Raw genomic sequence first — 12,709 nt, forward strand, 5'->3', positions numbered from 1 at the left:
TTCTAATCTACCTTTCAAACAGTTGCCAAACTAATCTTTCTAAGGAATAGGTCAGTGTTTAATAAATTATTTAGCACCTACTACATGCAACAGAGGCAGTCTGGAGTAACAGATAGAAATTGATAACTTCTGCGAGAGAATCTGACATCTGGAGGGAAAAAACATGGAAGACACTGCTAGATACCGAGGAGATACAAAGACAAAAATCAAACTCTCTGACTTCAAGGAATTTATATTCTACTGACAGAATACAACAGATACAGAGATATTTAAATAAAAATACAAAATGCTACAAAGTAATTTTAAAAGGCACAAAGTATTAACATCTGGAGTTAGGGAATTAAAGAAACAACACTGTCAATGACATGACACCTGAGCTGTGACCTAAAGGAAGCTAAGGATTTCCAGAGATGAAGGTGAGTAGGTAAAGCATTTCATATATGAGAAATACAAATAGAAGATGGAATGTAATACACAGTAACCAGTTCTGACCATGTAATACCAATGCTAAAAAAAAAACTTGAAATAGTTTTCTGGTGCCTATAGGATTGAATAAAATCTGTTCCTTAGCTGACCTAAATCAAATTATCAATAAACATTTACTAAATATAGTTAGGGCTCTCCATAACTGGCTCCAACTACCTCTTTTCAGACTTATTCTACATTAATTCCCTTCACAAATGTATGTATGGGCAAATGGAATGCTACTTATTCTCTCCAATTCAATCTCCCATCTCCAGGTATTAGTGCAATTCACACTCCTTACCTAAAATATATTCCTTCATCCTTCCTTTTCCAAATAATTTTTTAAATGTTAAACTCAGGTGCCACATCCACAAATTCTCCCTTCCCCAAATCTAATCTTTCTCTTCAAATTTTTCTGATTGCTTCTTTGTCCTTTTCATGAATCATTACATATTATCCAGATATCTATGTAGATGCCATACAACCACAATCAAGACTATAATCTACTTGAGTATAGAACCTATAATTTTTCACCTTTATAGCCAAAGTGCCTTGCATATAGTAGAGCTTATCTAAATGTTGAATTGCTATTGTTGGTCAATTTCCTAAGTAAACTAAGCCTAACAAAAAATAAAACACTGAATTCAGAAATAATATTACCTTGTTCACTTCCTCAGGATCTTCATCCTTAAAAGTTAGAAATTTAATTTCACATGACTTGGTCAGAGGCTTATTCATGTCCCAGGGCTGTCCATCCACAAGAGCCAAAATGGATTTCTTGCAATACCATTCACTTAAATCTAAAGAGTTAAATTAGATATACAATAGAACTAAGACCAACAAAAATGACAGAAAAGATTTACAAATTAAAAGGTTAAATCACTGACATGTTAATAACCTTTTAAAAAGTTAGTATATCCCAAAATACAATAGTCCATTAATGAAATCAATTCACTTAAAGGATTCTTTGTCATACACAAAATTAAATGGGCCATTAACAATATCATACCAACCTTGTACAGATTAAATGACCCACAAAAAAAGAAAAATAAGAATTACATTGGGCCACTGCAGACACTATCTGTTCCCCTTCCATATAATTAAAATAATATCCTGACTGGCTATGCTCAGTAAGAAATTAGTTTTTATTTCCTAACAAGTATGTCCAAGATGGCAGGAAGGGGACAATTCACATTTTGTTATACTTCTGGGAAATATGGGTTGCACTGTATTCATGAACGGGTATTGAATTCTGTATATAATCCTTGAGGGAATTGTTGAGCACAGAGACCTAAAAGACACAAAAGGCTGGACACCCCTGTGAACTAGAAGTTAAGAAGAACACAAGTTTTTATAGACACATAATTCAGAATTATATTTCTTAAATGAATGAAGATTGTTATAACTGACAATAGAGATTGGATGGAACAAGCCCTCTACCACTACTAGAAAAACAATTTTAAAAAAAGCTATGTTGATACTAGTTGATAGCTGTTAACTGTTTCAAATATCAAGACTATTGAGTATGAGAATATGCTCCAGTATAAACTGGCTAGATTATTAAATATTAATTTTATCAGCAGTACAGTTTTCTGAAAAGGAAAAACCTCAATTAATCATAAGGTTGGGTAATGAGAGTGTGTGTGTGTGTGTGTGTGTGTGTGTGTATACATACATACATATATATATATATACACTTATATTATTCATTTTTAATAATTCATTTTAAATTATCCATTTTTGTGCTTTCAGGATTAAAATATTTCATTACCAATACCTGTAAAGATACAGTACACACACACACACACACACACACACACACACACACACACACACACATATATATGTATATATACTGATTCATAATTGGTAAATTTTTCTACTTGCTGGTGACATCAGGAATATAAACTATTATATCATCATAAATGATGAAAGGGACAGATTCAGTGAAACCTAGGAAAATTTGCATAAACTGATGCAGAATAAAATGCATGGACTAAAGGGAACAATTTATACCATAATAAAAATTTTGAAAACTTTAAAAACTGTAAAGGACACAAAGACCAATCCTGATCATAGAAGGATAAAGCATGCAACACACCTCCTCAAAGAGAAGCACTGAAGGATGCAGACTGACAAACTTTTTTTGGACATTGCAAATTTGGGAATATTTGACAAGAATTTCTATTTTCTCTCTCTCTTTTTTTTTAAATAGGGGTTGAGAAGGTAAGAAAACTATTGGATAATTTTTGCTTTTTAAAAAAATAAAATTTAATTAAAATGTATATGAGCTACCACAACAGGATGTTATATTCATGCTCATTGCAACAGATGCTTTTGCTGAACTGTTTTTCTTTTAAAATGTACAGATTCAATTTCAGGAAGCAAAATGAAAAACCTCAATTAAATTTTTCCTTAAAGAATGTGTAAAAGTTAGTTTTGATTTTAAAATATGATTATGACCAGAAAAAAGAATAACTTCTGTTCTTCTTCAGGGAGAAACAGTGAAAACAAATGACCACCTTGTATGGGCCACTTGACTTCTGAAGGCCATAGATGGACCTATATGTGCCAATGGAAAATATTCCCATTTTTTTCTAAAAATTGGATTTTTAAATTTAAATTTAATTTTTAAAAAATTTTCTAAAAATTTGGATAATCAGCCAAAATAATATCCAAGCATTAATAAGAAGACATAAAACTGATTCACTGGAATTGAGAAGGCAACTTAATAGGGGATTATATAAGGTTGGGAGGAAGATGCATGGTACATTCCCTATAAAAATAGAGCAAATGGAATTATTGGTTGAAACTGATCTACTTACGCATAGCACAATTATAGGGTGTTGAGAGATTTTTATTCATCAAAAATACAGCACCAGGGTCAGACTTTCCAATGTGTTTAACTTCAATCTTCTCAGTTCTAGGATTGAGCGACAACTGTCTCTTCTTCTCACTGTCAAAGAGCTCATTTCTCCTCTTAGTGACCTCATTAGCTGATAGTTGAAAAGAAGGAGCGGTGGCTATAAACTCTGGCAAACAATTAAAATACAACGTTAAGAATCTTCATCTAACCCACTTCCTCCCTAAACTGCAAGATGAGATGGGATCCAACAGCATTTTAAAATCCATTCCGAATCGCTACAAGGTGCTTCGAGTACAGTCTGTAAAACAGTTAATATATTCATATATTATATAGAGAGAATATATAAATACAATATTTATATGTTACATAGAGAATATATAAAAATAATGCATAAAAATATTATACGTATATAATATATAATATAGTAAATGTAAATATTTATATATATTATATAAACATAAATATATAACAAATATATTTATATACTACAGAGTATATAAACATATACATATACATAATATAACAAATATATTTATATGCTATACAGAGAATCTATATAAATATAACACAGAAATATAAATATATGTAATATAATAAATATATTTATATACTACTGAGAATATATAAATGCAAGTATATAATAAATGTTTATATACTGGATAAAGAGTATACAAATATAACATATAGATATAATATATAAATATTTAATAAACATCTGTATGTTATATGGAGAGAATATATATAAATATGAATATATGTAATAAATATGTTTATATACTATGTAGACAAAATACATATAAATATAAATAAGAATACAATGTATATAAATATGTGTAATATAATAAATATATTTATATACTATATAGAGAGAATATATATAAGCATAACATATAAATATGAACATATAATATAATAAATCTTTTAATATAGTATATAGAGCATATAAATATAACATAAATAATGCATATTTATAAATATATGTAACATAATAAATATATTTATATGTTATATGGAGAGAATATATGAATATAACATAAATATGAATATAATGCATAAATATGTGATGAATATATTTATACATTATATGGAGAGAATATACAAATATAAATATGTTTATATGTTATATAGAGAATATATCATATATATAAATATATGTAATATGATAATATATTTGTATACTATATAGAGAATACATGTAAATATGTTTATATACTATATAGAGTATATAAATGTAACAAATATAATACATAAATATAATATGTAATAATTATGTAATATAATAAGTATGTTTATGCTATATGGAGAGTATATAAATATAACATATGAATATAAATATACGCTATATTCATGTGTGTGTGTGTTCATCTATTCACGCAGAACTGACAGAGCACTTCCTTCCCAGGCCAGTGGGAGAGTAAGGGGACCCATTAGGCCGATTTTCCGGAGGAAACTGAGGCCCATCTGAGGTGACTCGTCCAAGGTCATGCCGGCGTCTGAAGCAAGTCTCTTCACTAACCTGCGTTCAGGCAAGTCAACAAATACCCGTCCCAGCTCTACATCTGGACGCCCTTTTAGAGGAAGGCCAAGGATGCCCCCGGGTCCCCTCTCCCGGACCGCGTTTAGGGACCACCTCGCTCCCGGCCGCCCCCCCCCCCCCCGGATATAGAAGCGCCCTGGGTCGGAGCGGCTAAAGGCCCTCCACAACCGCCAGCTCCCGGGGCCGGTCCCTGCCTCCTTCTTTCAATCCCTCCCTTCCATAAGTAAATCAAGATACTCACTCTTACCACTCCAAGGCAAACGCAAACGCCTCACCACGCGGCCGGCCATCTCGACTAAGGAAAAACAAGTGTTGTGTGTACTTCCGGTCTTCCCCCCTCTCCGCCCGGAAACGTGGGCTGCTCACTTGGGTTCCGGCCGGCCTCGGCCAGCCCGGGGCGAGCGCCCCCTTCCGCATTCTCGGGGCGCGCCGGGCGTGCCGGCCGCGGTGCCCGCGGTTATGCCAAGCGGCCCGAGATGGCAACCCCGGCTTGGGCTCCTCCGGCCCCGCAAGGGCTGAGTTTCCACAAGTTGCGTTTGCGCCGCGGTCAGCCACAAAGCCGGACTGATTTAGTGTTGCGCTTGTCTAGACTTAAGAAAGGGAGGAAGAAAATGCTGAGGAGGCAAGTTAAACTCGGAAGTGGGTACTGTGTATATTTTGAGAGCCCGGGATTAAAAATGGATCAGGTGGATGAATGTCTCCTGGGAGAGAAGGGATTTCCTGGGCATCTCCCTGAGTGGTCCTGATGTGCTTAGGAAAAGAAGTCTGGAAGCCTCACTGAGCAACATCCATTCATTCCACCCTCCGGTTTTAGTTAAAGGCTTTTTTTTAATTAAGTGCTTTGGAATAAGCTCCATATTTGAATTCTGTGTGTTTTTATCATTTAATTCTAGCCCTGTTTCTTCACCTATAAAACAAAGGAGTTGAATGACTATACTTGACCTATAAGTTCTAGTTTGGATTTTTTTTTCTTTTATTAATCTTTATTATTGGGGCTTTGGGTCATTTGTCCTCAACTTTGAATTACATAAAAAACATATTTTCTGTTAGTATAAATATTACCTGACCAAAACCTGATGGTTTTCATGAAATAATAAACTTAAGGGAAGATTATTTGACTTCCTTCCGTAAAAGCTAGTTTGATGTCTCCAAAGTGATGTAGTGATACCTTCCCTACATAACTATGAGGGTTGGTTGGTTGGTTAGTTGGTTCTTGTCCTTCCTTGTCCAAGAAGACCAAAATGACATTACTATGTTCGAGACAAATAACAGTGTATCCAGTGCGGATGATCAAATCAATACAAGCTAGGAAAACTCTACACAGTTGGGTAAAAATAGTACATAGAACACCTGGGGTGAGTATTCTAAACTTTCACCTTCCCTTTGGGCTTCTTCAATTCTGCATTCTGAGGAACAGCACCCTCACTAATGACGGCACGCCATGTTGGTTGGTCTTGTGCTTTTATAACACAACTATTGGTAATGGTTTTTCATGGCTACACATCTTTAATCTTTTTTTTAATTTAATATTTATTTATTCTCATTTTGTACAAATAATGTTTTTCATACATTAATAAAATATTCTTGTTTAATATTAAACAAAATATCCCCTCCCCCAAAAAATATAGACTCACTTGAGCAATAAAAGGGAGAGAAAAAATTAAAATTAAAATTAAAAAATAATAATAATAATTGTAGGTATGGCCAGGTGGTGCAATGGACAGAGCACCAGCCCTGGAGCCAGGAGCACCTGAGCCCGTATCCATCCCCATACACCCAACAATCACCCAGCTGTGTGATATGCAAGCCACCCCAACCCCACTGCCCTGCAAAAACAAAAAAAAGAAAAAAAGATCTAAGATAAAATAAAATAGTGATAATAGTAGGGGCGGCTGGGTGGTGGACAGAGCACCAGCCCTTGAGCCAGGAGCACCTGGGTCCAAATCCGGCCTCAGACACCCAACAATCACCCAGCTATGTGGCCCCAGGCAGGCCACCCAGCCCCATTTGCCCTGCACCTTCCCCCCAAATAATAATAATAAAAAATGTGTTTCAGTCTGTGTTCCAACACCAGCAATTCTGTCACAGGTGGATCACATTCTTTATGATAAGTCCATCACAAAAGTTACTTCCATATTTTTCCAGTGTTGCCATTGCTGATCACAACTCCCTCCTTTTGTATTTCTCCACTTTCGTGTACTATATTTTTTCTCTCCTTTCACTCTGACTCTGCTGTAGGGTAGCTGAGTGGCATAGCAGACAGATCCATGGCCCTAGGGCCAAGAGGCCCTGAGCCCCGATACCACCCCTTAGGCCCAGCATCCACCTGGCCCTATGGTCCCGGACAGGCCATCCAATCCCAGCCCCTTGCAAGAAGTAAAAAAGAAAATGTGTTATATCTGACCACAATCCCCCCATGGTCCATCCTCTCCTCCTTCTTCATTCACACCCCCACCCCTTCCCCCTGTCCCCCTTGTCTCCTTCTTACTCCAGATGTCTATACCCCATTGAGTATATATGCTGTTTCCTCTCTAGCCACCTCTGATGAGAGCAAAGATTCCCTCATTCCCCCTTGCCTTCCCCCCCCTTCCATATCATTGCAGTAGCTCGTTGTAACAAAGAAAAATCTTATTATATGAAATATCTTGGCTTATTCCCCTCCTCCTTTTTCTTTCTCCCATTACATTTCCCTTTTTTCTATTGACTCCATTTTTACACCATATTTTATCTTCAAATTCAGCTTTCTCCTGTGCTTCATCTATAAAATCTCCTTCTACCTGCTCTGTTAATTGAGAAGGTTCATATGAGTATTATCAGTGTCATTTTTTCTGTACAGGAATACATGCAGTTCATCATCATTAAGTCCTTCATATTTCACCCTTCTCCTCCAATCTCTATGCTTCACCTGAGTCCTGTATTTGAAGATCAAACCTTCTGTTCAGCTCTGGCCATTCCAACAGGAACATTTGAAATTTTCCTGGTTCATTGAAAGTCCATCTTCTTCCCTGGAAGAGGACATTAAGTTTTGCTGGGTAGTTGATTCTCAGTTGCATTCTAAGCTCTTTTGCCTTCCAGTATATTATATTCCAAGCCCTATGAGCTTTTAATGTAGTTGCTGCTAAGTCCTGTGAGATCCGGATTACAGCTCCATAGTATTTGAACTGTGTCTTTCTGGATGCTTGTAATATTTTCTCTTTGACTTGGGAGTTCTGGAACTTGGCTATAATATTCCTGGGAGTTGGTTTTTTTGGGACCTCTTTTGGGGGGGGGGGGATCAGTGGATTCTCTCCATTTCTATTTTGCCCTCTGCTTCTAGGATATCAGGGCAATTTTCCTGTAGCAACTCTTTGAAAATGATGTCAAAGCTCTTTTCCTGATCATGACTTTCAGGTATTCCAATAATTTTTAAATTATCTTTCCTAAATCTGTTTTCCATATCAGTTGTTTTTTCAATGAGATGTTTCACATTTTCTTATAATTTTTCATTCTTTTGGTTTTGAAGTATTGAGTCCTTCTCATAAATTGATCAATCTCCCTGAGTTCTGTTCTTTGTCTGAAGGATTTGTTTTCCTCAAAGAGCTTTCTTATCTCTTTTTCCATCTGGCCAATTCTGTTTTTTAAAGCATTCTTCTCCTCAATAACTTTTTTTTGAACTGTTTTATCCATTTGACCTAAGCTGATTTTTAGCATGCTAGTTTCTTCAACATGTTTTTGGATTTCCTTGACTAAGCTGCTGACTTCATTTTCATGTTTTTCCTGCACCTCTCTCATTTCTTTTCCCAGTTTTTCTTCAAACTCCCTCATTTGATTTTCAAAGTCTTTTTTGAGATCTGTCATGGCTGAGTCCAATTTCTGTTTTTCTTGGAGTCTTTAGATGCAGGAGCTTGTGCTTCCTCATCTTCAGACTAAGTATTTTGATCCTTCTTGGGCTCACAGGCAAAATATTTCTCAATTGTGTTCGTCTTTTTTTCTCTGCTTGCTCGTTTTCCCAGCCTAAGCCTGTTTTGGGGGTACTTCCTGAGCTTTTAGGACACTCCCACAAGGATCTCAGTGTGTGAGGCTCTGTCCTCCCACCTTGTCTGTGAATGATCATAAGCACTCTCCTCTGCCACGGGTCTGAAGTGGGGGGGGGGGGGGCCCTGCTGTTCTATGGGGGGGCCTAGACTATGATCAAGATCTGAATGTATTCAGAGCCCCAATGTCCTTTTCCAGGGGCAGAGGATTGAGCTAGGCAGTCTTTCTTCACTCCCCTCCCTAGGTTCAATGAGCTCATGCCCTGGGGGCTCCTGCTCCACCTGCTTCTGTTCCTGGATCTGGGCTGCCTTGGCCACGCTGCTTGCTGTGTGCCCTCTGGGCTGGGCAGAGGTCCCCCCCTGTTCCTCCAAGTTATGCCGGTGCTCCCCGGGGCATAGGTCAGGAAACTCCCCCGCTGCTGTGAGCTGGGGCTCCCAGCACCCTGGGGCTACCTCCAGGAGCCTGAAGTTCTTTCGCTCTGGCGGGCTGCCCCTCTGACTCCGCGAGAAGAGCCTTCCTGCTCTTTTCCAGGTTACCTTGAGTAGAAGAAATGCTTCATTGGGTCCCTCTGTGGATTCTGTCTATCGAAAATTTAGTTACAGTCCTTAGTTTGTAAGTTTTATGAGAGAGCGCCTCAGAGACATCCTCTCTTATAGCCATCTTGGCTCTGCCCCCCACATCTTTAACCTTTATCAAATAATTTGTTTTTTCAATGATGGGGAGTGGGGTGGGAGGAAGAAAGTGAATTTGGAACTCAAGGTTTTGGAAGTGAATGTTGGATCTTGTTTTTTGCAAGTAATGGGGGGGGATAAATAAAAATAAATTTAAAAAGAGAGAGAACTTAAAAAATACATACTTGAGACAATAGTTCTCTCTTCTTCATTATTGTATATATCATGTTTCTGTCTTGAGTAGAGCAAGCTTCTGGCTTTTAGCTTTCCATGAGACTAGGGGGTGAGATGGAGTTCAGTGTTATTTGAAGCCTGTAGGTCCTGGGTAGGCTTGTAAGTCCCTACTAGAGAGTGGACTGAATGATCATGTAAGCAATTAGGGATTGGATTTTTCATTTATGAATCCATTGACCAGAAACTTTATTAGCATTTTCATTTCTTAGACCTTGGAGAAAGCTGAAGTTATTTTATTTCTTGTGCATGATTCCTATTTTGGAGAGACCATGAGAATTAAAGAATATATCTTGTTGGTTATGTGACCCAGTCAGGAGTTTTTTAAAAAAAATTAAATAGTTATTTTCCTCATTCACACATAAATAAAAAGAAAAAAAATATTTACAGCCACTCTTTTCTGGTAGCAAAGAATTGGAATGGGAAATGGCTGAATAATTTATGCTATATGAATTGATGGTATTCTGTTATACTATAAGAAATAGTGAAGGGCATGGTTTCCAAAACCACATGCCAAGGCATATGAATTGAAGCATAGTGAAGTAAGTAGAACCAGGAGAACAATCTACACAGTAACAACATTGTAAAAATAATTAACCATGAAAGACTTAATAAGGCTGATCAATATAATGATCCACTACAATTCCAATAAGCTTTTTGTATCTCTTTTTCTATTTGATCGATTCTACTTTTTAAGGAGTTGGTTGTTTTCAGGGAATTTTTTAACAGTTTTTTTCTATTTTTTTGTGCTTCCTTATTGACTCTTTTTTTAAAAATAATTCTCTTGCATCACTCTCATTTTTTCCTCCAGTTTTTCTTCTACTTCACTTCTTCGATTTTTAAAACCTTTTAGAAATAACCCAGGCACTTTTGGGGGGGGGGGGTCTGAGACCAATTCACATTTTTTCCTTGAGACTTCCTTTGTAGCCTTTTTGACATTGTTGTCAATGTGTTTGTGTTTTGATCTTCCCTGTCAAAATTGTAACATTCTACAGTTGGGTTCTTTTATTTCCTTGTGGCTTATTTTCCCAGACTAACTTTACATTGAAGTTGAGTTTGACTCCTGGAGTGGAGGAAGACTATCTCAAGCTTCTTGCAGAAGGGATATATGGTGCACTAGCGGGAGGGGGACCGGAAGCATGGGGTATTGCTGCTGGCCTGCCCAGGAGCATGGTATCTTCCTGCTGACTTGTCCAGAAACATCCTGTGCTGGGATATGTTCCCCTTTTACCCCAATGAGGCAGATCTTCTAAATTATCTTGGGTTGGAAAATTGTTTCAACCCATTCTTTTATTGTTCTACCACTCTAGAAGTTGTTTCAAGGCATGTTTTATAGTTCCTTAGAGGTGAATTTGGAAGAGTTGAGGTGAGTTCCTGCCTTACTCACTCTTTTTAGCTTGGCCCCAACAGAATACTTCAATTCAATTCTCCACCAAAACTCCAAATGACTCATAATGTAAAATGACTGCCCAGTTCCAGATAGAGAACTGATGAACTAAGTGCAAAATGAAACGTAATTTTTCCTTCATTTTTCTTGCCTCTTTTTTCAGAGTATAACCAATACCAAAATTTAAAAGACAAATGGTACCAAATACATATAATCTCCAACAACTGTAAATAAAATTCTGAAAACACATTATAGTAGAGCATCCAAGAAATGATTATCATTTCTTTGTGACCTTAATATTAAAGATTTCAACAAAAAAATAGAACAGAAACAGAGCAAAAACCTTTCATAGGACATATATTCTCAGGCAGTTAGGTGGCACAATGGATAGAGCACTGGCCCTGGAGTCAGGAGGACCTGAGTTCAAATCTGACCTCAGATACTTAATAATTGCCTAGTTGTGTGACCTTGGGTAAGTCACTCAACCCCATTGCCTTGCAAATATCAAAAATAAAATAAAATCTTTAAAAAAGACAAATATTCTTGAGTAGATAAGAGACAAAAGGACATAAACAAATACTTCTCAAAGAAATGTAAACTATAAACAGCCAACTCTGCTCCAGCTCAGTAAGAAGAAAAATGAAAATCAAAACAATTTCAAGGTTTTATTTTACACTCTGCAAATTGCCAAAAATGACAAAAGATAGGAATAGTCAATATAAGAAGACTTGTACCAATACAAGAACACTAGTGCTGTCTTAGTAGAACTGTCAATGAGCACAACACCTTTAGAAAGCAGTTGGGGTGGAGGAGGAGCAGAGCCAAGATGGTGGCATGGAAGCAGGAATTCCTAGAAGCTCTCTTCCAGAATTCCTAAATACTTTAAAATTATGACTCTAATCAAATTCTAGAGTGGCAGAACCCACAGAAAGACCAAGTGAAACAATTCCCCAACCTAAGATACTTTGAAACATCCATAGGAGGGCTCTGCCCTGCCAAGGTTAGAAGGGGCCACAGCATAGCTAGGACTACACCATAATAGAGCAAATGAGCTCCACTTTTCTAGAAACATCTCAGGGGGTACCTGGGTCCCTGGGGCACCTGAGTTCATGGCAGTCAGAGTGGTTTCCAGACCTCCCAGCCCAAGGATCATCAAGGACAACTTGGAAAATCAGCAAGAAAACTGTCAGAGTGAGCATGGAGCCCAGTTCAGTCCAGGTCTCAGTAGAGACCCAGCCCCAGGAAACAGGAACAGGCCTGTGGAGCCACCTAGCAGGGAGCCACCTGGCAGCTGCTTCCAGAGTGCTCAGCCCACAGACAGTAAAGGGTTGTGGGGGGGGGGGATACTGTTGAGGTCTCTCTGCTATCTCTGGAACAGGACTCTGTTGCTTTATACTTTTTCAGACCCTGGTCACAGTCTGGGATCCCCCATTGCCATAGTGGAGCAGGGACCCTCCTTACAGCTCCAGGGCAGAGGACAGTGTTTGTGATCATTCATAGACCAGAATACAGGTAAAGAGAGTAGTCAGAGTCTCTCA

The 12,709-nt window shown here is 37.5% G+C and overlaps 1 protein-coding gene across 2 annotated transcripts in view; it reads right to left on the reverse strand.

The window, feature by feature from the left end:
* MRPL39 (mitochondrial ribosomal protein L39) overlaps positions 1 to 5,200 on the reverse strand; it is a 39,892-nt gene extending 34,692 nt beyond the window's left edge. Inside the window, exons 1-3 of one of the 2 annotated variants that reach the window (XM_074213919.1) lie at positions 5,116 to 5,198; positions 3,291 to 3,497; positions 1,126 to 1,265 (exon numbers count right to left, since the gene is read on the reverse strand). In XM_074213919.1, the coding sequence (XP_074070020.1) occupies positions 1,126 to 1,265; positions 3,291 to 3,497; positions 5,116 to 5,158 (390 nt within the window). In that variant the 5' untranslated portion in view covers positions 5,159 to 5,198. Of the gene's footprint in view, positions 1 to 1,125; positions 1,266 to 3,290; positions 3,498 to 5,109 lie in introns of both variants that reach the window. The other variant, XM_074213918.1, reaches the window with a different exon arrangement.
* Between the last annotated feature and the right edge of the window lie 7,509 nt (positions 5,201 to 12,709).

Source organism: Macrotis lagotis, chromosome 1 (assembly GCF_037893015.1).
Source record: "Macrotis lagotis isolate mMagLag1 chromosome 1, bilby.v1.9.chrom.fasta, whole genome shotgun sequence".
NCBI classification, from domain to species: domain Eukaryota; kingdom Metazoa; phylum Chordata; class Mammalia; order Peramelemorphia; family Peramelidae; genus Macrotis; species Macrotis lagotis.